The 19,779-nt window shown below is 37.5% G+C and overlaps 3 protein-coding genes across 3 annotated transcripts; all 3 read right to left on the minus strand.

The window, feature by feature from the left end:
• Positions 1-978: 978 nt before the first annotated feature.
• LOC122072060 (DEAD-box ATP-dependent RNA helicase 24) lies at positions 979-7,728 on the minus strand. Its single transcript, XM_042636600.1, has 5 exons — positions 6,837-7,728; positions 3,172-4,400; positions 2,055-2,097; positions 1,342-1,747; positions 979-1,249 (listed from the first exon to the last, which is right to left on the minus strand). The coding sequence occupies exons 1-5, from the start codon at positions 7,459-7,461 to the stop codon at positions 1,198-1,200; spliced, it is 2,355 nt and encodes a 784-aa protein (XP_042492534.1). The 5' UTR covers positions 7,462-7,728; the 3' UTR covers positions 979-1,197.
• A 3,193-nt stretch (positions 7,729-10,921) lies between these two features.
• On the minus strand, positions 10,922-14,555 carry LOC122057437. Its single transcript, XM_042619546.1, has 5 exons — positions 14,403-14,555; positions 14,164-14,236; positions 11,806-13,642; positions 11,559-11,677; positions 10,922-11,412 (listed from the first exon to the last, which is right to left on the minus strand). The coding sequence occupies exon 3, from the start codon at positions 13,624-13,626 to the stop codon at positions 13,027-13,029; it is 600 nt and encodes a 199-aa protein (XP_042475480.1). The 5' UTR covers positions 13,627-13,642; positions 14,164-14,236; positions 14,403-14,555; the 3' UTR covers positions 10,922-11,412; positions 11,559-11,677; positions 11,806-13,026.
• On the minus strand, positions 11,909-12,997 carry LOC122063474. The gene has a single exon (XM_042627179.1). It carries the CDS (start codon positions 12,995-12,997, stop codon positions 11,909-11,911), a length of 1,089 nt encoding a protein of 362 aa, XP_042483113.1.
• Positions 14,556-19,779: the final 5,224 nt, after the last annotated feature.

The following is a 19,779-nucleotide window of genomic DNA, read 5'->3' on the forward strand; positions in this document are numbered from 1 at the left end:
TTTCTCTACCCCATGGCTTAAGACAAACTCAGTCCTAGTATGTACGTCCAGATTTCAGATTTGCTACGTATATGTAATCACCCAAAAAGCCTCTACCAAATGGTTGGCAGGGCAGCCATGGAGTAGAGGACCACACTCATCCCACTGAGCCAAGTTTCAGTCCCATAAACGATTAGGGGTAAAAACAAACCCGAAACATTAGGGGCAGAGCAAGGTGCATCAAAATAACAGCAACTTTGGCATGGTTTCTTAGTCCAAACTCTAAACAAGGATAACCGACTGCAAGGAGCAAGCTTACTTGATAACCGAATCTGCAACCAAGTTTAGGTGTGAAATTCACAAATTACTCTAAAAAAATAATTTTAAAATGTTTGCACTTCCACCATGGATAACACACAGCTTCCCCCAAGTTTAAGAATGGACTTTTAAATCAGAAAAACAAATTCTCGACATGCTTCTGTTGTGCCATGAACACCTGGACTAGGAACTAATAATCATTAAAAAAATTAATTAATTAATTAATTAAAAAATAAGAAAAAAATTTGCATTACCAGTCTACCGCTACAGATAACACGCAACTTCCCCCAAGTTTAAGAATGGATTTTTAAAATCAGAAACAAACAAATTCTGCCAAAAGTAAATTGTGTAGGAAGACCAAAATCTTCATGCTTCTGTTAATGTCAAAGTTCCGTTCACTCTGACCAAGACATGATTGATAGCAAATTTGTACATACCAAACAAACGGAAACAAATTTCAGCAAACCAGCAAATACTGAATTGAGAGTTTGGGGAGAGATCAAATGACCCTTTCTGGATGGAAAACGCATATAGAAGGGGGAAAAAATTGGAGGGGAATGGAAGGGGTGACGGAAGCATGTGTATTTTAGATAAGCCACAACCTATTCCACCTGTCAACCATAAGGAACTTGGATGTTGCAGAGAAATTTATTAGAGGTAAAAAGGGGAACAAAAAAAGAGTAAGCTAAAATTTTCAAAAGGAATTTCCAAAAAAATAAATTATAGGGTCTAAAAACATTAAAAATTATGCAATCAATTTAAGGCCTACATTCAAGCTCTATTAAGAAGGAAAAAAGAGCCAAGGTAAGAATACTAATACATACAAGGGTGGTCTGAAAATCTTGCAGGAGAGAACAAGTCAATCATGGAAAGAAAGCAGTTCTCATCTCCCATGTAGATTTATCGATCCCAACCTGATGGCCTTCGCCTTTCCCTAGGCCTATCTCTAGAGCTGCAAATTTTGGAAATAATAAAATAATTTTCAGCATAATAAATTCAGTGGAATGAAAAGTTACGACACCAAAGTGAATTCAGAAAGCTAACCTTTCAGAATTTTTCTGACTTCTATTTTCTCTGGAATTTGCAGAACTGGTTGCAAACGTTGGAGCAGGATTCAATGAACTTGTTGGTTGTGTTTTATTTATGTCCCCACCAATTGAACCACCAGAAACAAAACCAGTTAGCACTGGCCTCTTGTTAGCATATGCGTTGGGATTACTATTTGCTCCCTGGCTCAGAGAATCAGACGATGCAGCTACAAAGCTGTTCCTGAACTGCGCCATCATCCCTGTTTTCAGCGAATTAACAGCAGCAGATCGACTTTGAACTGATGGAGGAGATGGATTTGATGGATTTGGACTATATCCAATACCCAAGCCAAAATCCACACCACGCACCCCTCGCCCACTGCCACCACCTCCCTTTCCCCTCCCTCCTGCCTTTTTCCCACCTGTCCAAGAAAATATATATCTTGAAAAAGATGATCATGTATTTCATTCCCTTTTAGCAAAAAGAAATATTTCATCAAACGAAATCTTTAAAATATTGCATAGAATTTTATCATTCCCATTTTGTATTTCATGGGTTTTCTTCTTCCCATAAAAGGGGAGGGAAAAAAATATGGCAAGAACCATGGAAACCAAAGAGAATTTAAGAAAACAAGATCATGAGGTAGTGGTTTCTACAACCCAACAGAAGTAATACCCATTATACAATCAATAGGGGACAGATTGTTGCAAGGATAGAATAACTCATACCAGATCCTTTCCTCGCATCGCGTTTCGACCTGAATCTTCCATCCTAAATATTACAGAAAAATGCCAAAGAATAAGCACAATGTCCCTATACATCCAAATCTACAAGGACTGATCTCCCCCCCCCCCCCCAAAAAAAAAACCCTTTTCAAACTGCTCATAACACACACACCCCAAAAATATATATATATATATATATATATAAAAAGAAAAATGAGATGCAGTGAGAGAAGAAAGCTCCCCAGCACATGTAAGCTTGGAAGTATATGGTCCACAGCATATGGGATTTTTCCCCTTTTTCTTTTCTTTTTGATTTTTTAAGTGTGATCTTTCCCTTGTTTTTCAAAGGTCACTCTTTTTTTAACAGTTCCAAACAGATGTGTCCTTTTCACAGAACCTCCAAAGCAATATATTGCAACATGGAGAAATCAGAATAGTCTGAGAGAACACATCCACAGAATTGAGCCCTACCTAAATTTCAACACAGCAACCATGCCAGACTGACACTCAGCTTTGTATGTGCCAGAAATCCACTCTTCCAACCCCCAACCCCCACAGAAAAAAAGGAAAATAGACTGAAGCATAAGATAAATAAGAGCAATGGAAAACATCATCAGTTTCACAATAAGGAGGCTTGCACACCAAAATGGATATCCCAACTCATTAAGTTCTTCAGAGTGAAGAAAATGAATCTAATGTACCCATTGGGCAGGGATAAGACTACAACACATATATCAATGCATATCCACACTGTCACATTGTGTGAAAAAAGAAGACACGCACTGTTTTCTTTTCTTTCTTTTTTTGGGTGGGGGGGTGTGTGGCGGTGGGGGAGACCGTAAAGGTAGTGACGTCTTCAGCAGGGGCCATCATTCAACCACTTTCACTTAGAAATTGTAAAACAGGAAAGAAGTGATCCGATAGGGAGGTTAGAGCCTTTGACGATAAATGTTTTAACTTCAGTCTTCACTATTAAAGAACACCATCAGCATAATTAATTTATATTCATTGCAAAATCTCTACCAAAAAATGGGATTGGTTGGAAAGATAAGGACACTTCCACACAAGCACATGACAGCCTCCCCCCTAAGAAAGAAAATGGAAAAAAAAAGAAACTCACCTTCATAGCAAGATCCATCAACTCCATAGGGACATTCTGACCAGCAGCAATCAAACTGTTTACCAACTCACCAGCAAAGCGAGCCTCTTTCTGTGTGATAAGAGTGTATGCAGTCCCATCCTTCTCTCCTGCACGACCAGTTCTTCCAATACGATGGACATGCATGTCCATATCTTTTGCAATATCAAAATTTACAACCGACTTAATTGACTTGATGTCAAGTCCACGAGCAGCAACATCAGTTGCTACCAATACATGATATATCCCAGATTTAAATTTTTGTAAAATGTCCATTCTAGAAGCCTGATCTTTATCACCATGGAGAGCTGCTACTTTAAAACCCTTCTCAACTAATTGAGATTCAACCCCATCAACTGTAGCCTTTTTTGAAGAAAAGACTAGAACATCCCCGTTATCAATCATCGCAGGAAGTTTCTCCACAAGCCAAGGCATCTTCTCAGCATCAGAAGGAATTACTTGGACAACTTGTGTGATATCTTCATTGGCCATTCCTACCTCACCTACTGTAACCCTTACAGGATCACTGAGAATTTCCCTAGCTAACTTTTCAACTCTGCGCGGCATTGTCGCTGAAAAGAGTAAGGTCTGACGGTCTGGTCTAATCTGACCAACAATCGATCTTATCTGTGGCTCAAAACCAAGGTCAAACATCCGATCAGCCTCATCAAGAACTAGGTAAGTTGCTCTCGACATTGTTAGTGCTTTCATCTTCAGCATGTCAATCAATCTCCCAGGAGTAGCAACAACAATCTCACAACCTGCCTTAAGTTCCTTAAATTGATCAAGTTTTGACATTCCACCATAAACAGCAGATACTCGTATCCCATGAGATTTTGCAAATTTTTTGGACTCTAAATATATTTGATGTGCTAATTCTCTGGTAGGTGCACATATCACTCCTATTGGACCCTCTTCCTTCTCAAGTTCAGGCTGGTCCATGATGTGCACAATCATAGGAAGCACAAAAGCAGCAGTTTTTCCAGAACCGGTTTTTGCAATGCCAATGATATCTCTCCCGGAAAGCACAATTGGAAAAGCCTGACACTGTATTGGCGTTGGCTTCTCGTACCCTTGCTTCATTATAGCACTCATCAGCTGGGATGAAAATCCACAATCTTCAAATGTCTTAACAGGTCTTGGTACATCAAACCCGGAAACTCGTATAGCCAAACTTTTCCGATAATCAGCAACATCCTGCTCACTCATCCCTGGAGGGGAAAAAAATAGAAAAATTGGCGCTAGCCATCAAAATTTAAATCTATATAATTAAAAGAATCTGCATTTGAAGAATTACAGGATATGATGATCATGACACAAAGCTATATGTAGAATAGATCACTCATCCCTTGCATTGAAACAGTTTATTTTTATTTTTATTTTATTTTAGGGGGGTGATGCAAGTGCACACACAGCCTTGGACCGATCCAATACCCATATGGGTTTCCAGAAGAAGATGAACCAGATCCAATTTGGGATCAAAACTAGTAGGATCTTTTAGGATTTATTTAATTTGGGAAAGACTAAGTTATTTTATTTTGGTAAATATTTGAATTTTATCGTGTTTCTATTTTAGTCTAGGTTTTAGGAGATATAATGAGATTTTCATTTGATTTCAGTTTTAGATTTTAATTAGAAAAGTTTTAATTTCAGTTTATTATATAAAGGCATGTGACCTAATTTGTCAGACAGTTTTGAGAATGGATTGAGTTGAATTGTTTAGTGCTGGATGGGTAATTGCAAGGTCGTGTGACCAGTCTCCCCCCCCCCCCGTGCGATTCTCTCTCTCTCTCTCTCTCTCTCTCTCTCTCTCCCCCCTTATTCCTCTTTCTTCTTTCCCTTCCTTCTTTATTACTTATGTTTCCTTTTCTGTACTGGCAATAGTACAAGATTGATAATGGATAGAACTCCATTATCCCAACCCAAATCAATCTCAAGTTCTAAGAATCTATTCTACAGTGAAGGACGACCTAACTTGCAGATTTTGAGGGCTGAAGAACTTCCCCATAGAGAGAAACAATTTGGGTTGCAGACCTGGTTCTGCAACTTCTGCCTGGGTCTATTTCCCATCAAGTTCGATCACCATTTGGTTGTAAAATCAGGTTCTCATTGGTCGGGTTTGATAGGGCATCAAGATAGCTATCCACTCCCAAATTTTCAGGTCGATGGTACAATACTGATAGAGATTTCTCTCTTTCAATAAATCTAGGTTTTCCGCCATGGGTTAATGATAAAAGGAAGACGACAATTCTTCTCTCCATGATTCCTTAATTCCTGATCTTCCTTCACCCCTAGTTTTCAAAATACCCGTCCTTTACCCTACTATTACCCCTTAGCCTTCGCTTTAACTTTGCTTCCTAGTTTGTCCTCGAACAATAAATAGTAATCCCCTTGTTGTCCCATCTTCTTTACATTCCTAACAACCTTTGAAAATTCTGATACATTATGATTTTGCCACCGATTCTTAGATTTAAACTATTTGTTGATTGGGTGGGCCCATAAGTGATCTAATTCCAATTTTAAACCTGGATTCACAACGCGGGGGGGTGGTGGCAACGTAGATAGAGATTCAATAATTGAAGTTAAACCCAAAATCTTGGATAGGATCAGGCCGAAATTTTAACTAAATTGGACTGGGTTTCGTGCTGAGCCCTATCCAAAATTTAAGTTGCACCTCCACCACTACGACCAAAAGAAATGAGAGATTTGACAGAATCCCAAGAACCCCAAATGACCAACTCTAGGTACCCTCAAAGCAGTGATCGCTTAAATGGCATCAGCCATTCCTTCGTACGGAATATTTGAAATTTTGAACTGGTTGATGCCCAGGGACCATTCGAAGGAGAACTTTGAATAAGCTTGTGAAAGGAATATAAGAATATAACTGAAGATGATTCCCACATTAAATCTGGACAGGAAACTGGAAAACAGATAAGCGGAGAGGGAAAAGAAAAAAGAAATGGGAGGTAGGGTGGGAGAAGAATTATAACTACCATTGTACCAAACAAATAACTAACTGAACTGATAACCTAACGTTGCTAAAGAAGCAGATGACAACTTTAAAGAAAATAATACTTCATAATACCCTATTTTGTTAGTCTGAGAAAAAGAGTTCATAACCTTGAAAGGATCACAAGGCAGGGCTCCATGTTTTCTTCAACAATTATAATTTGACATCGTCTTTGTGCACAGTACATTGTGCCCGGCATCACTTTAGGTTCCCCCATAAGCCTCACATAATACAATAAAGTTCTACCGTTTTATGACATAGCCCTGACTTTTAACAGATCCAAGTTTCTGATATAAGAATCAAATATATTATTACACCCTTGATCAACCATTCTATTTCTAGTAAAATCCTGTGAATGATCCGTAGAGAAGTTTCTTATCCCCCCCCCCCCACCAAAAAAAAAAAAAAAAACTATAGAGTTTGTGGGTACACAGGCAAACGCATATGTAAGACTCCATCCCAAATTATATTTGTATTCATCGAAGCAGCTAAGGATGAAGTCTAGACAAAAATAAAATTTTGCAATTTGTCAAGCCGTTATCGTTCTAAAAAGTGGGCGAATTAACTGAAAGTACATCAAAGTTCAAACTTCAAAGTATATGAAGCACTTAGAAAGCGAAGGAATTTTGAAACTGACCTGAAATGGAAGCTCCCTCTTCGTAAAAGTCCTTGTTAAATGGCTCGTAATCAATAGAACTATGATCCAAGGCCGGAATAGGCTCAATCTTCTTCTTATCGATAAGCAATGGATTATCATCTGAATCATACTCAATCATCCCGGCATCAACCGCCTTAGCTGCAGCATAAACCTCCTCATCAGAATCATAACCTGCATGAAGAACCTCAGAAGCGAGAGTCAACCCAACATCCTTCTTTGCCCTCAAGAAGCTCTCCATGGGATCGTCATCTTCATCATCCCTATACTTCTCTGGCTTATCTTTTGCTTTAGGAGGAGGAGCTGACCTCATTTCCTCTTGGATTCCTTCCATGAATGCATCGAGAGGGTCAATCTCTCCATCATCATCACCACCACCACCACCACCGCCACCGCCACTGCCACTTTGATCCTCAAGAGCTTCCCTACTCCCGTCTCTCTCGTCATATTCAATATTGTCGAGGTCATGATCTTCGTAGTTGTCATGACCACTGGGACGTGACGACGGAGGAACATAGATTCTCTGCGGAGCCTGGGGTTGCTCGAAATTGTAGGTCGCTTGCCTGTTGATTCCGAAACCTTCGAAGCCAAATTTCCTCTTCGACATATTTGAGTTCACAAAGATAAACAAAACCCTAGTTCATCAACCAGATCACTTCGACAATCCCTAGCCCTCTCCCTCGAGCATACTTTACTTCTCCTAGGGTTTAAGGAGATGAAGAAGAACGGAGAAACTTAAAGCCAGTTTCAAATACTTCGTCAATCCGTTCTCTATTGTGTTCTCTGATAAAAAAGAGAGATTTCTCCGCCATATTTATATTCACACGGAAAGCGATATTGGCTGCTGCGTTCTTTGCCGCACCGAGAAATACCGCAGAGATCTGAACAATTGTTACTTAACCTTTTCTTTCTTTTGATTGCAAAATTCCTACCAAAAAAAAAGATTCCAAAATTAATCAATTTGGTTCTGGTTTTTTGATTCGATTCATCATACAATAAAATTGAAATTGAACCAAAGTGAATAATTTTCATAATTTTAAAATCGAAATCGAATCAAATCAATGATTTTATTCGATTTGTTTGGTTCATTCATGTTCTTAATAATTTGTTTAGTTTAAATGAAAAGAACCTATTGAAATAAATAAAGTGACAAGAGAGAACTATGGCCTCCTAAAGATATAGTCTTAAAATGTCAAATTTTATACTTTTTAATAATAGAAAATTACATACACACAAAAAAAAAATGGAACTTTTCACACAACTTAACAAATATACATACATGATTGTGGGTCGTTTAGATTCGGTTGAAGCTCGGGTTATATAGATTACACTTTACTCGTTTGATTTAATTAAAACCAATTTTACAATAAATCTAAAACTAAACCAAACCAAATCAATTAAGATTTCATTTTTCAGAACCAAAATCAAATGATATTTTTTTTCTTGGATTCTACTCCGTTTTAATTCTGATTCTAAATTGACACTCTTAGAGGTATAATAAACTTGGATATCCCGCTCTATATTTGGTTTCAGTCATTTTAGTCATAATTGGATATAGTTTTATCTGACCTGACCATAATGTAATAGAATAATAATTGAGCTAGATATGAGAAATATCATATACAATCTATTAATATCTGGCTGGATCATCTTTAATGCATTGTATAAACATTATGTATATGACATTGTGCACGTAAGGTTTCATGAGCCATTTTCAATGATAAGTAAGGTGCATTTTGCGGTTGTTCTAATATTTTAATTTAGGAATTCGTTATCCGGTCAGAAGCGCAGCCTACACCAAGTGCTTCCATATGTGTATCTCTCCTCTTTTGTTAAAAGACATCCCTACCCCTTTTCAGTGAAAGAGAGAGATAGACATAGGGAGTGGGGCATAGGCCATGTTCTTAGACAAAATTATTTTTCCCTCTAATTTTTCTGGGAAGACATTTTATACACATACATACATAGATTTTTATTTATTTATTTATTTATTTATTATTATTATTATGATTATTATTTTCTGAAAAGAAAAATTAATAATAAAAAATGTTATGTGTGTAGGTGTAATAAACACCTAATGCTCAGACTTCAGAGACTTTTCCCAAAATATTTTTTCCCATCATATTGTTAGATTTACCTTCTTTTAAGGGGCATTTTGAGGTTGTTCTAATATTTATTTTCTAAAGTGATTACACCATATTTTTAGATGATGGTATTGTCAACCGAATTAGAATAAGATGGATGAGTGCGTCTAGACTATTGCATGATCAATGTATTCCTTTAAAACTCATAGGAAATTGTTATAGGACAGTAATACGACCAATAATGTGTAAAGTTGAGAGTTGAACAATGAGGAAACAACCTATGAAGAAATTTCATGAAACTGAAATGTGGATGGTGTAATGGATGAATAGATAACAATAATGGCATCAAATCATTACAAGAGAAATTAAGTTCAGATGATTGAACAAATGTCTTCCTTCAGAGTTCTGATTACAGGGGAGTGGGGAGAAAAAAAAAAAACAATCTGGCATCAAATCATCACTTGATGCCATTGCTGTCAATACACATAATCTTGATTTGTAATGAACTCTAATCATCTTGGATTCATGAAAGAAGGGAAGACCAGTAATTACTGCCTGGAAATCTCTGATTGGTAACTTCAGTGGAAATTATGAATTAATGGAGGAACCTTTGTTAGTATCTCTGTTCATGAGGGATATTGCAATGAATATACATATGGTACCTGGATGCTTAAGCTCAAGGGGTGGTTAATATGTTCTCAATTGGCAGCAAAGGACATTGGTCTTCAGTAATGCACCAAATTTAAAGTATCTACTTCCCTTCAAATTTCTTGATTTGATTATTGGCTCCAACAGAATCAGAGGTGGTAACTTATGCAAGAAATCAGAGCAGCTTCTTTTTTCTCTTGTTCACTAGGCTCATGGCCTGGCTTAGTCCATCCAAATGTTTCAACACCAAGGCAGTGCATACTAAAACACAATGTCTTTGGTTGAAAGGCCACTTTCAGGAACAAAATCTCAGTGAACCACCCCCACCCACCCCTCCCCCAAAAAAATAAAGAAAAACAGAGGGCGGAAGACATGGGCATGGATAAAGCCTTTGGCTTTCACTCTAAAGTATGGTCCATTTTGAGTAGCAGATGCAGTCCTCATTAACTGTGGTAAGAACAAATCCAGTGAGACAACCAAAAGTGGCAGGAAGAGAACAGCTGATGATCAAAGCTAACAAGTCAATGCAATGAAATCACCAAAACCAGACATATTGTGCTGCAACTGATTAGCCAACCCACAGTTGTCACAGCGCCTAGGTGACCCAAGGTGTTGGAGGGCCACCAAATCCCTTAGGCGACAAGAAGCCAGCCTAAGTGTTGCCTATGCACACTAGTATTCTTTTAATGGGGAAAGAAGGCTGCCTGGAATTTGCACCCAGACAGAGGAGTGCATGAAATTACCCCCCATGAAATAAAAAATCCCATCATGTTGATGCCCCGCATGCATTCTTATCGTGACCAGGCAGCAATCTCTTACCCTCTTTTTATACATCTATTACAGCAATGAATATAATTATGCTAGAATGCTTATATGCTACACCAAGATTCAATCCTTTAAGCCACATCAAGAGACAATAAACAACATGAAAGCCATATCAATGCAAAGTGATATAAATATGCTAAATTGCTAGTAATGACCTAAAATGAAAAAATCAACAAATAATGAACAAAGTATAGGATAGAAAGAAGCATTATTCATCGAAAAACAAAGCAACAAACTAAAAGGAATAAAAATATATAACTAAGAAGCAGAATCATAAAGCACGTAAATACGTATGTAGTACACTATTCTTACATCTATGATGACAAAACAAGTTCCTCCAAGCCCTGCATGATATTTCAATTTTCAACCCCCTGTCAATCAATACATAGTGTAAGTAACACTATAGTCCTGATGTTCCTCGGTAGATCAGTGGTAGAGCTCCGCTGTTAACCAGTAAGTTGTGGATTCAAACTATACATAGCGAGATTAAATTCATTTTAAAAAAACATAAAAATCAAACCAAAATGTTTAATTTCAGTAATCTTCAAAACAGTAAAATAAATCATCAAGAGTCGAGTGAAGTATCGACTATCAAAAAAGCTCATAAATCCAAACATAAATTATTCTTGTTCAATCATAATCATCAAACAAATGTGCATCTAGCTGTTCTTGCAGTCCCATAGAATCAGTTGACCATAGACCAAAGTCATCATCAACATCTTCATCATCGTTCACATCATCTTCTTCAAATTCTTCTTCATCTGACGACTCTGACTCAACATCTCCCCATGTGGGATCATCTCCAGGATGGACTAAAACTTCATCTGATTGGCCAATCATCCACTCACTACTCCAATCCAGCTCATCGAGCAATAGCGGATCATGATTGTTGCCTCATCACGCCTTTCTTGGAATTTTGCTTGCAGACGGAGATTATATTGAACATAGACCAGATCATTCAAATGTTCAGGTTCTAGTCTATTCATCTTCTTTGTGTGAATCTGAATCCATAACCAATATGATATCCTATTTAAGTCAGTCTTTTATGATTTCATAAAATTATGCAAACAAGAAACATCAAAGCAATAGAAGTAAAAACCAATATTTTAAAAACAGATGTGCAAACAACAAAATACTTAGTACTTACAAACTCAAATGTGCTCCAGTTACTCTCGCAACTATAAATGGAGCAACAAAGGCCTAGTATACGTATTGCAACTGCTTGAAGCGTAGGGGCTGAAGTTCCATGCATGTCCCACCAAAAGACTATAAAATTTAAAATTATAATTTATAAAAATACAAGAAAAAATCAGATACATATTTTGCTCATACAAACAACTAAACAATAAATATTTGTTAAAATAACTGGAAAAAAAAAAAAAAAAAAAACTTACTGGGATTCATCGTTGTCCGTTGCCTAAATGCCACTTGCCTTGAAAAACTACCTTCACATTTTTTGTACGTAATAGCCTCACGCAATATCTTGTCTTGTAAAGTTTAATCAGGCACTAGTCTTGTAATCACTTCAACAAAGGCATTATTTATCTTGCACACTTCGTCACAAGAAACTGTCTCATCAGCAATGTACTCAAAATACTTACCAGCATTGAGGTAAAATGCTGCAGCATGTAATGATTGCTCCATCTGACACTCCCAACGCCTATCAAGAATTGTTATCACCTCTTTCCATGACCTTTCTCGGTTCACAAAATTCTGTTTTATCCTCTTTTTTGCCACTTCCATTGCCATATAAATTTCAGGCATGGCAGGCTTCTTATCAGCAACAATTAACCTGAAGACAACAAGAATTGGATGTGATGCTCTAAGGCAATCTCGCACATCATCCCAGAATGTTCTAGCAAGCACTATCTCTTCCACCTTCTTCCCTGCTTCTGTCTTAGACAACTTAGAATTATTCCAATCATCAGACACAAATAATTGCATCAAGGCACCATTATGCTTTAACAAGCTTTGGAGTGTCAGGAATGAAGTGGTAAATCTAGTTACTCCAGTCCTCACTAGGTCCTTCCCATTTGTTCTGATCCTTATATCTTCAAGAAGGAAAGTATGCATGTAGATAAAGCTTGTTATTCTTGTTGCCTTCCCTATCACAGCCCTATATGCTTCCAAATTACCTATGTCCTCCAACATAAGGTCCAAACAACGAGCTGCACAAGGAGTCCAATACAATCTACTTCTCTTCTTCATCAACAATTTACCAGCTGCTACATAATTGGCTACATTGTCTGTAACTATTTGTACAACATTGTCCGCTCCAATTTCTTCAATCTTGCTATCAAGCAACTGAAACAACATATTTGCATCTTGCACATGATTAGATGCATCTATGGAACCTATAAAATAAGTCCCATGTGGACAGTTGACGAGGAAATTAATCAAGTGTCTTCCATTTTCATTAGTCCACCCATCACACATAATAGTGCACCCATATGTCTTCCAATATTCTTCATATTTCTTCCTGATTTCTTTAATTCCACCCTTTTCATCATTTAAAAAAAGCCCCCTCAATTCATGATAAGAAGGGGGCTCAAGTCCAGGCCCAAACTGCCCAATGGCTGCAACCATCTCCTCAAAGCTCTTTGTCTTTGCAACATTTAATGGGATCCCACATTCATAAAAGCACTTTGCAATGTAGGAACAAACTCTCTGTCTTCAGCAAGCACTTCTTCAAGATTTCGCTTAACATAAGCATCCATGGGACCCCTTACTTGTACATCCATGACAGCTTTATTTCTTTTAGCAGATGTCCCATAGCTTGGGAGAAGGGTAAGACTTGAAGAAGCTTGGGACTCTCTATTTGGGGGCCTATAGGCATCAGACTGCATCTGCCCTCTAGTTTCAAGCTCTGCCGGTAAATCTCCTTGGGGGTGACCGACATCATAGTCATTATCAAAAACCTCGGGCTTCCTCTTCTGATTGCGTATTATAGCTTCATGCATCTCTCTAGCAATCTTTGCAGTTGTTTTTAGGCACTTTGTAACATCACCATATCCGCCAACTAAGTGTTGCTTAAGCCTTTTAATTCCTCCCTTCACGTCCTTTCCACAAAGCATACATCGAACTAAGTTTCTGTCTGCAACATCAGGCCAGTATCCATACTTCCATCCAGGATCTTGTGATTTGGCTTTCCTACTTGGATCTTTGCTTGGATCATTCGCTGCTGTGCCAGCACGACCACTGACACTAGCATCCATTGTATACTTACATAAACTACACAAACACATACACTTCTAATTAGAAAAACAATACAGAATAATAGAATACCCAAAGGAGCATAAAACTAAGCACACCTATATGGGTAAACAGTTTTGCACATGATAAAGAATACACCAAAAGCACTTCAGCACTACATCCACCCAGTTCTAGTTTAATAGACATATTAGACATCAATGCAATCCTTTATATATCTATGGCTCATTACATTTCAGTCACAAAAGGTTGACTGAAATATAGTTACATGATTCAATGCATCCAAATATCCAATATTCCAGTGGAAAGAGGGGGGGGGGGGGGATTTCCGAATACACCTCTAGGACTTCATATTCAAATAACCACTAAACCAAATTTAACAACAATTAATTTCAACATGTAATAATGTATCCCCAAAAAAAGGAAAAATAATTGCAAGAAGCCAATAAGTAGGCAGCCATTCATCAGACAAAGAAAATAGAAACAATTATCTTTCTCTGATATCAGACAAAGAAAACTGAAATATAAGTTAGAATAGTTACCTGAATAAATACCTTATTCTGCTAGCAACCAGAACTGAAGCAACCCAGTTTATCAGACAAAGAAAACAGAAACCTGATATCAGAACCCAAAAAAAAAAAAAGTCACAGAAATATTAGCTTCTTGCTTATCCACCAGAGCTCCATTTACATTCCAAATTTTCCTAAACTAAAGCATACCAGGGGGATAACCAGAGAAGAGGAAGAGGAAGAGGAGGAGGAAGAAAAAAAAAAATACTTACCGGAAAGAGGATGTCGCCGCAGAAAGAGGAAGCTAGCACCAGAGGAGTTCAGGTTCAGAGGTAGGGTACAACCACTTATTTCTCTCCTCACTTTCTCTTCATTTCTCGATTTTGTTTCTCCTTCCCGCCAAAACCTTCCCCCCAAAACCCTTACAGCTTATGAACCAATGCTTCTCACTTGTTCTATTTATAGCCGGCGTACAAAATAGCATCCACCCACGGGGCGACGCTCAGAAATGCAAGGCGGACGCCTTTACAACTATAGACAACCCATGAACATAGGAGTCATTGATTCCTTCTTGAATTGCTCTCGCTGGAGTGTTCTGCTCTAAAAGGGAAGGATCTCAAAGACAAAACCAATGCACGAAGCCAAACCCACCATGGAGTGTATCGATGAGGGGACTCCTGAAACTCAAAGCCATTCTCTGCAACATGAGTTTCTTGAGAGTTGAGGCAGACCTGGATTTGTTTTGGGATATTGGTTTTGATCTAAGCCTACCCATCCATCCCCCACAACCGATTTTGCAAGACAGCAAGCAAGCTCACGGTCCTTCCACCATGATACCATGCTGGTGTCGGATCATGAACGGTACGGACAATGGTATAATTGTCAAAACAGAGTCAAATATTGGTATCTTTAAGGGCAAAATTGTCTTATATGACCGATTTTATACCAATTCCTACCGATACCAATCCCGATCCCGATCCCAATTCTAATCCACTCGATACCCGTAACCTAAAACCAACCCATAAAACTATAAACAATCAAGGCAAAAATAAAGAAAGATGATCAATTATAAGAACCATTTCTACTTAATCATCAAACCCCCAACCCCCCAAGCCCCAGTTTTTTCTTTTTTTTTTTTTAATTACACCTATAAAGTTCAAATTACATGTGGGTACGTCACGCTAGATATATTAAGTTTGGGGTATCTTGTGTTTCATAATACATTATGTTCGAGGTATATCACATTTTAAGAATGGTATGTTTTAAGTACCTCGTTTTTCTATATTTTCAATTTTATATATCGATATTATGTATGGTGATATTTTTTCCTCCTTCTTTGGCAGATCAGTTGCTAAGAGAGAGGGAGAAATGAGAATAAATTAATTCAAACCTTATTATATATTTTCCCTGCCTGAAACTATCTCCCTATTAGTGGTAACAAATTTCTAAAGGTGATGGCATGGATCAGATTAAAAAATACGAAACTAAGGTACTCAAACATAATATATCAAATGTAAGATAGTTCATAAGCAATTTCTCTAAGCATTACTTACCTCTTCCTGCATCGATAGCATCTTCACCCAATTTGCCAGAGCTTTCTTGACTAGCAATTTCTGCTCTTTTTGTCTAAGCATCATCCACAAGGCTTTGATGAAGCCTTTCAACATTCTCTTGCACGCATATATCACCCATGTCATATTTTTCGGCCAATGGAGAGCCCTACACAAAATTCTCAGTTTAGAAGGAGAAAATCTTAAACTCAAGATGGTGACCAGAATACCAAATTCCATTAATTACTCTCAATAACTATTTTAACATCTTATAATGGTAATCTTATAGACAACTAAGATATTTTGCAAGTAAATTATAATTTAAACGAATATGTAGATATTTTTTCTGTTTATAAATGTGAAAAAACAAGAAATATCTCCCATTGCTAGCCAAGATACTCTTAAGTGAGGAAAAGAGAAAAAAAAAAACCTTTGGGATTCCATATGTTACATTTGTATATGATTTGAGAGATGGCTCACTAAGATCATTCCATGGTGAACGGTATATGTGATTTTGTTGTAGGGTTGGCAACGAGTTTCATTTACCCACCTTACCCTCCACTAGGCAAAGTAGTGATCATAGCCCCAAGGACATTGTTGTAACCCGACAGTCACTGAAAGAGGGGTGAATCAGTGAGTCCAATTATGATCCCTAAAAATCTGTTCGATGTCTGGCCAAGAAAAACCTGATATACCTGTCCCTATTTGCACACAGTCGTATGCACACCCAACCTCTCTTAGGCACTTCCAAGTACACACTCATTCCACATTCCACGCACTTTCAATATAAAATGTAAACAGCAAGCACCCACAACATAGGGTTTTTATGTGGTTCGGTAATTTGCTTACATCTCCGGAATAGTGCATGTAAAGGCTTTGTACCTACTCAACACACTATTTTTTACTGCACCAACAGTCGGGAGCACCTACACCCAATTTTCTCAAGCCGAATCTGATATGGCACTTGTAGTGCTGGTATAATATGTAGCACCTATGTAGGTACGGGAGCACCCACTCCCGGTGCTTAGTACCTACTAAGCACTCAATAAATAATACAGTAAATTTGAGATTATATCAATACCCTACAGTTAAGCTTTGCCTAGCAAATACATCCATAACTAACCTAACATGTAAACATTCATCAACAACTAATCATACAAACATATTATCATATATGCATATAATGTAAATTCTAGGGTTATAAAATCTCACAGGCCTTGTCTGTTGTTAGCAGAGTTGTCTCAGAGCATAGTTTCTACACACTGGAATCCTCAACTCCCCTCTAGAGTAGGAGACTTGAATATTCAAGTAAACTCAACCTGGCCATGGCATCTCACAAGTCTTCTCCCTTGCCTTCTTGCACTTTAAAGCACAAATATATCTTTTCCCTTTTCTCTTGGCTTTTGATCAATGAAACGTCAAGAACACTCAAGTACCTTCTCAAGCCCACTTTAATGAAGTAAAGACACATTCCATCAGGCAATAAACCTCATTCAATGATCACCAATCAAGAGAAAAATTTATAATACCAAAATCGTAGCCTTTTTTCACTCAAAACTAATTTTCTTTTACTTTCATAGTGTAGGACTTGAAAAAACAAAAAAGTTGCAATTTGGTTCACCCAAATCTGAGTTAAAATGAGGGAGATATGACCATTTGAAATTGGAGCAATGAGATAGTCTGAAATAGAATCTTCGTAGGAGTGGTGTAGGCTACGCCGACGGTGAGCACAACAGGGGCGAAATCTGACCGTAGATCTCATATAAAATATTTTATAATCCAAGCCATCCGATTATACCAATAGATAATAGATCCAAACCATTAGATTTGAATTTCGATGACATCATCATGATGTAGGCGCTGGCATTGTCAGAAGTGTTGTCGACCACGGATAGGCTATATCAGCGTATATTCCGAATCTATGTCGGCTTAACCCATAAGGAGAATCATTTAAAGACCATTAGATCTGGATTTATATGATCTACTTGATCAAGATCTAAGGGATTGGAATCTAAGCTTCGGTGATGATGCACATGCGACACACAATAGTCAATGCAATATGGTGTAGCGCCATACCATCATATTTAATACACTTACCAATGAAAAGCCTCGGATAAGCATCTTCAATGCAAGCTCTTGTATGAAACATCATATATGAATCTGACCGACGTGGCTCAATCTGAACCGTGTATAAAGGATTCCTCTGATTCTCTTATATACACATAAGCCCCTGCATTCATATTTCCAATGCTAAACACCCCTTTATCAACTAATACCTTCAAAATATAAAAATTACATTAAAGCCCTTCATATTTCAAAATTAAAATCCAAAAAATCCACCCCATCGAGAGCATATTGATGAATTTTCAATTTGGATTTTCGAACCAGCTTTACGGAAACACTTATAATTTGTTCATACCATATCCAATCAAGATGAAATGAAGTGCGTTGGAATCATAACTGGACGCTCTACGACTTTCCATAAGACTTAATCATCTAACTCAGCCATGTAAAAAGACCAAAATGCCCCTAGTCCTTTCCAATGATGCACATTTCTCATACGGAATCGGAACGGGATGAAATCAGAACAGTTGGAAATATTGGATTTTTTTTATATTGTTACACGGAGAACACTTCCTTTAAAAAATTCATCTTCAATGCCTAAACTGCCCTCGACTGCCACATATGTCGTAACTTCTTCATACGGTATCGGAATGCGATAAAATCAGATGCAATGGACTAGATAAATTACAATGTATATTTTTCATGAATAAATGATCTTCCAAATATGTCATTTTCGCTGTCGAAAATAGTCCCGAGCGTAAATAGGTAATTTTGCCAGTTTTGACCCAGAAACCCGCACCATATACTAAGAATGTATCAAACCATTACATGCATATCAAGCAGTTATGTTATCTCATCGGTGACACTAGACACTGTCATGTTATCATTTTCATCCACATCATTCAAATTGGTCATGTCATCATCGCCAAGTGGTCGGATTGCCAACAAGGACAACCATAAAACAACAAAACCCCGTACGGCAAGCAGCGCTTCTGCAAGACCAATGGGCGATAGTGGGCACGCCAAAACTCAAACCCACAACCAACCGACTTGAACGGTGATGAATTGAGGGCATTTTCACCACTAGGCTATCAACTCCATCGGTGAAGGGCAAGGATTTCTCATCCTATATGAAAATAGGTAGGATAAGTGTACTGGCCCACTGGGTGTAAGGACTTTATCTCATTAGTGTGGCCCACATGATCAATTAAATAACTTGTGACCCATCGAACATCTCATTGTTTTGATTTGGTTTTATATACTAATTTGGATTCTTATATAATTGATAATTATGTTATAACAATTAAGTTAATTGAGGAAATTAGAGTCTCAAATTTGATTGCATTCCTTGATTGGAAGATTACTTCGATTGTCAAATAAATAGAGAGCTCTTGGTCATCTCTCTATCTCATGGTAGTATTACTGGATGGCTCTCATTATTAAGATACATTTGAAATGAGGAAAAGAGAGAAACCTTGAGATTTTACGTCTTACTTGCATTTTAAGTGATTGAGTGATAGTTCACGAAGACCATTCCATGGTGAACGGTATGCGTTTCCCTATTTTAATTTTATTGTTTGTGAATCAAAATATACATAGACTAGGGCTACGTTTGGTAATATTCCAAAAAAACGATTCTAGTGTTTTACAAAAGGTAGTTATGTCGTTCCAGTTTCATTTAAAAAAAAAAATGATATTTTGACACATAAATTGAAATTTTTGTTTTTGACATGAAACATCATTTATGAAACAAAAACATTACCAAACGCAGCCGAGATCCTATGATTTATGACTTTATTGAGATGTAATAATCCCACATTGGGTCTTACCCACCTAGCTAAACGGGGAGGGTAAAGGCAACGGACCCTCCATGTTTACACATCTATGTGCTACATTATATTATAGACTTAATAAGTATATTAACTTAGAGCCCAACCATATACACGAACTTTATTTATAAAGTTATTCATAACCCATAGGCCATTTGAACTTCTCATTTACTAAGCCCAAAATAAAAAAAAAAAAAAAAAAACCC

Source organism: Macadamia integrifolia, chromosome 2 (assembly GCF_013358625.1).
Source record: "Macadamia integrifolia cultivar HAES 741 chromosome 2, SCU_Mint_v3, whole genome shotgun sequence".
Taxonomy (NCBI): domain Eukaryota; kingdom Viridiplantae; phylum Streptophyta; class Magnoliopsida; order Proteales; family Proteaceae; genus Macadamia; species Macadamia integrifolia.

Coding starts and splice junctions, on each gene's coding strand:
- LOC122072060 (XM_042636600.1), bottom strand. CDS start 7,461: ATGTCGAAGAGGAAATTTGGCTTCGAAGGTTTCGGAATCAACAGGCAA. Junction 2,098..3,171: donor TGATGGATCTTGCTATGAAG/GTGAGTTTCTTT, acceptor TGTAATATTTAG/GATGGAAGATTCAGGTCGAA. Junction 1,748..2,054: donor CGATGCGAGGAAAGGATCTG/GTATGAGTTATT, acceptor TTTCTTGGACAG/GTGGGAAAAAGGCAGGAGGG.
- LOC122063474 (XM_042627179.1), bottom strand. CDS start 12,997: ATGGTTGCAGCCATTGGGCAGTTTGGGCCTGGACTTGAGCCCCCTTCT.
- LOC122057437 (XM_042619546.1), bottom strand. CDS start 13,626: ATGGATGCTAGTGTCAGTGGTCGTGCTGGCACAGCAGCGAATGATCCA.